Below are 5,085 nucleotides of genomic sequence, written 5' to 3'. Positions count from 1 at the left end.
AGGGGTCATTTTCCGGTTAGCCTTCGGGGTGTCCGCGTGAGAATTGGTTATATCCTGGAGCGAGTGCTGGGAGGTGCTAGTCCGCCGCGCCTTTTTCGAGAGGCGTCAGGGCTGGGAGACTAGGATGTCGGACACGTGGAGCTCTATCCAGGCCCACAAGAAGCAGCTGGACTCTCTGCGGGAGAGGCTGCAGCGGAGGCGGAAGCAGGACTCGGGGCACTTGGGTGAGGCACTGGGCTGTTGGGGCCGAGGCTCAACCGGGGAGGACGGGCGGGATCCCTAGAGAAAAAGCTCTAGAGTCACTGCCCTTTACCAAACGGCCATTTCTGTAAAGCCTCGTACATTGGTACTCCGTCTTCACCTTCAGCAGCACAGACCTTCGCCCTTCTGCAAGTAGTTCGCGGTTCCTCCTCACCCTGGGCCTCGGTTCTTCCAGCTCACTTTTACCGGACGGACGCTTGAGCCCCACCCTGGTCCGTCTTGCCCACTCCTCTTCAGACTGCGAGGACGTCGCCTTTGTGAGGCTGCTCAGCCCCCTATCCCGCGAAGCAGCAAGAACCCCTTTTTGTTGCTGCTATGGCGCTTTGTTCCCTCAGTTATAACGACTGCTTTGTAGTGGTCATTTCTTGGCAGCTGTGGGTACAGTAAGCGAGGAATGAACCTTTATATCCACAGTGCCCAATTTAGTGGCCCGTACAGAGTGGCACTCGGTGTTTCTGAATGAGTACCCCTACTGGCATTGGCTTAGCCATTTACATACCTAGCAGGAATCTGAAAACATTTGTGTTTGGTTTCCAAACTTTTTCTCTTCTCCTGTTGCCCCCATGTCACGATCATAAAACTTGAAGGAAATTTAAAAGATTAAGTTCACTGTTAACCACTCGCTACCCTCAGGACAAACTGAATTATTTAAGGCAAACTAGTAACGAAGCTCTGCAAAAATAGTGACTCAGTATCACCCTTGTGGTAGATTGTTCTAATATTTGTCAGTATCTTCAACTCCATCTCTAAATCTTGTCTAGATCATGTTAGGTTCATGTGCTCGTATTCTGGCCCCTAGAAATAGAAGATGCACCGGCAGGATCCTCCCACCTAATTAATTACCTTTCTTAAGTATCTACAGTATTCATGGGTTTAATTAGACAAAAATAAGTAAGAAATTGCTCCTGTCCTCAAGAAGTTTAAAAAGCCTAGGATTCGGCCGGGCGCGGTGGCTCACGCTTGTAATCCCAGCACTTTGGGAGGCCGAGGCGGGCGGATCACGAGGTCATGAGATCGAGACCACGGTGAAACCCCGTCTCTACTAAAAATACAAAAAATGAGCCGGGCGTGGTGGCGGGCGCCTGTAGTCCCAGCTACTCGGAGAGGCTGAGGCAGGAGAATGGCGTGAACCTGGGAGGCGGAGCTTGCAGTGAGCCGAGATCGCGCCACTGCACTCCAGCCTGGGCGACAAAGCGAGACTCCGTCTAAAAAAAAAAAAAGCCTAGGATTCAAGGGTAGATGCTTACAAAAAGTGAAGAATATGATAAGATGTATGTACGAAGCCAAATGAATGGATCTATGGCCTGTACAGTGAAGAGAAGTAACAAGAGCTGGTGCAGGTAGTGAAGCCATCATAGTGGAATTGGCACTTGAGTTTGGCCTTTATGGCTATATAGGACCTAGATAATTAGAGAGGTAAGAGGGGAGGATAGTAGAGTAAGAAGTGCAAGTCATATGATCAGGCAATAATTAGTAGTCAAGCCTCAGAGTAGTTCCTGAATTACCTGAGAGAATTTTTTTCCCCTGCTCTAGAAACTTCATTGATTTATTTATAGATACAATTTTTTGTTTTGTTAAGTTTTTTCCCTTATTCTTTGGTTTCCTGTCTTGAAACTTCTTAAAAATGTGCGTAAATGATGCCAAAGACTTTTTTTGCTTTTGTTTTTGAGATAGCATCTCTCACCGTTGCCCAGGCTGGAGTATATCAGTCCTCCCGGTTCATCCTCCTGAGTAGCTAGGACTACAGGTGCATGCCACCATGCCTGGCTAATTTTTAACTTTTTAATAGATATAAGGTCTCATTATGTTGCCCAAATTTGTCTTGAACACCTGGGCTCAAGCTGTCCTCTTGCCTAAGCCTCCCAAAGTGTTTGAATTACAGGTGAGAGCCACCATATCCAGCCTATTTAATTTTCTTGTGGAATCTTTTCCCTTTCAGCAATGGCAGTTGCAAAAGGGGACCTGAGGATCAGGTAGTTGTTTGTTTCAACAAAATGATCTGCAAAATTATTTATTTAGTTAGGTAGAGACAGGGTCTCCCTCTGTCACCCAGTCTGGAGTGCTGTGGCATGATCATGGCTCACTGCCGCCTTGACTTCCTGGGCTCCAGCGATCCTCCCACTTCAGCCTCTCAAGTAGCTGGGACCACAGGCGTGTGCTACCATGCCCAGCTAATTTTTGTATTTTTGGTAGAGAGGGGGTTTCACCATGTTGCCCAGGCTGATCTCTAACTCCTGAGCTCAAGCAATCCACTCACGTTGGCCTCCCAAAGTGCTGGGATTACAGGTGTGAGCCACTGTGCCCGGCATCATACTTCTTTATACTTTTCCATTTCTAAATTCATACTCTTTCAATGAATGATTCTAATTGCTCTTGGTCATTTTAAGTTTCATTTCATTTTTCTATGACATTAACTACATTTTGGTATTAACCAAACTTTGTGCTGTATGCAGACCTAACTACTAGGGCCTTGATACTTTGCTCCAGGTCCTTGCTAAACATGTTTAATATTTTTGACAATAAGACTGTATTCTCCCTCATGTACATATCCTTTTTTATTTTTATTTAGTTTTTCTTTTTTAGATATGAATATCTCTTGACTTGTATATCTAGCTAATAATACAGCTAAGACCCTTTTTCTGTGTGTGTGTGTGTAAGACAAGAATCTCGTTCTGTTACCCAGGCTGGAGTTCAGTGGCATGAACACAGCTCACTGCAGTCTCGACCTCAGGGCTCAAGTGATCCTCCCGCCTCAGCCTCCTCCTGAGTGGCTAGCACCATAGGTGTGCCCTACTATGCCTGCCTAATTTTTAATTTTAATTTTTTTGTAGAAACAGGGCCTTGCCATGTTGCCCAACTGGTCTTGGACTCTTGGGCCCAAGCTATCCTCCCACCTTGGCCTCCCAAAGTGCTGGGATTACAGACGTAATTCCAGCCTAGTTAAGACTCTTACAAAAGTATTTTTGGGGTTGTAATTAAATGTATCTTGTCTTCTGACCAAGAGCTTGATCTGACCCATCATTTGGTACTGTGGTAATAGGTAAAGATGAAACATACAAATTAAACCAGAATGTCACTGTTCTTTCTGTGTTATTTTGATTATTTCAAAGAATGTGTTTTGTTGAGCTTTAGGATTCTTAGGAAACCCTTGTGAAACACTGTATTGTAAGTTTATGAATCATGTTGTCATGTAAGATGTAACTCAAGACTTGATAAAAGTTCAGATTATTCCATTCGTTTCTCACCGGAAGTAAAAATTTGCCTACCACATCTGTCGCCCAGGCTGGAATGCAGTGGCGCGATCTCGGCTCACTGCAAGCTCCGACTCCCGGGTTCATGCCATTCTCTTGCCTCAGCCTCCCAAGTTGCTGGGACTAAAGGTGCCCGCCACCACGCCCGGCTAATTTTTTTGTATTGTTTTTAGTAGAGACGGGGTTTCACAGTGTTAGCCATGATGGTTTCCATCTCCTGACCTCGTGATCCGCCCATCTCGGCCTCTCAAATTGCTGGGATTACAGGTGTGAGCCACCGTGCCCGGCCACATCTTGTTTTTTATCGCATTACTGAAATCTGATAATTATCGACAACTGAACTGATTGTCAAAAGACAAGGATATAAAATGAACTAAAATGTATCCATATCGTTAATAGTGGAAAATACTATGGGCAAAATATTGGGAGACCTTTGTTAGATTGGCATTTTTATTATTTATTTATTTATTGAGACAGAGTTTCGCTCTTGTGGCCCAGGCTGGAGTGCAGTGGCGCCATCTCACCTCACTGCAACCTCTGCCTCCTGGGTTCAAGCAATTCTCATGCCTCAGCCTCCCGAGTAGTTGTGACTACAGGTGTTTGCAGCCTTTGGAAGGCTAAGGCGGGTGGATCACCTGAGGTCAGGAGTTCAAGACCAGCCTGGCCAACATGGTGAAACCCTGTCTCTACTAAAAATATAAAAATTAGCCAGGTGTGGTGGCAGGTGCCTGTTGTATGTACTACAGGCACATACAACCTTGCCCAGCTAATTTTTTGTATTTTTTGGGCAAAACGCCCAACAGGGTTTCGCCATGTTGCTTAGGTTGGTCTGGGACTCCTGGACTCAAGTGATCCTCCCTCCTCAGCCTCCCAAAGTGCTGGGATTACAGGCATAAGTCTCCATGCCTGGCCTCCTTCCTTTTTAAGGATAAATAATATTCCACCATATGTATATAACACATTTTGTTCATTCATCCATGGGTGGGCGTTTGGGTTACTTCTACCTTTTGGCTATTGTAAATAATGCTGCTATGAACCCGGGTGTATGAATATCTCTTTGAGACCCCGCTTTAATTTTTTTTTGTTTTGTTTTTTCTTGAGATGGAATCTGGCTCTGTCACTCAGGCTGGAGTGCAGTGGCGCGATCCTGGCTCACTGCAAGCTCCACCTCCTGAGTTCACCCCATTCTCCTGCCTTAGCCTCCCAAGTAGCTGGGACTACAGGTGCCTGCCACCACGCCCGGCTAATTTTTTTGTATTTTTAGTAGAGACAGGGTTTCACCGTGTTAGCCAGGATGGTCTTGATCTCCTGACCTCATGATCCACCCGCCTCGGCCTCCCAAAGTGCTAGGGTTACAGGTGTGAGCCAACCACACTCGGCCGAGACCCCACTTTAATTCTTTTGGGCATATATCCAAAAGCGGAATTGCTAGATCATATGGTGATTCTTTTTTTGATTTTTGAGGAAGCGCCATCCTAATGGGTGTTATAGCTCATGTTGGTAAAGTATATATATATATATATATACACACACACATATATATACACATATATATATATATATATATATATAT

At 45.3% G+C, this 5,085-nt stretch overlaps 1 protein-coding gene across 1 annotated transcript in view; it reads left to right on the top strand.

Annotated features, from left to right (window-relative positions):
• Positions 1-5,085, top strand: part of METTL3 (methyltransferase 3, N6-adenosine-methyltransferase complex catalytic subunit) — a 13,714-nt gene continuing 8,629 nt past the window's right edge. Inside the window, exon 1 of the mRNA XM_032180399.2 lies at positions 1-224. Within this exon, the coding sequence (XP_032036290.1) occupies positions 125-224 (100 nt within the window). The 5' untranslated portion in view covers positions 1-124. The remainder of the gene's footprint in view (positions 225-5,085) is intronic.

The sequence above is a fragment of the Hylobates moloch genome, unplaced genomic scaffold (assembly GCF_009828535.3).
Source record: "Hylobates moloch isolate HMO894 unplaced genomic scaffold, HMol_V3 SCAFFOLD_16, whole genome shotgun sequence".
Taxonomy (NCBI): domain Eukaryota; kingdom Metazoa; phylum Chordata; class Mammalia; order Primates; family Hylobatidae; genus Hylobates; species Hylobates moloch.
The sequence above is the reverse complement of the archived record's forward strand: the minus strand, read 5'-3'. Positions and strand labels throughout refer to the sequence as shown.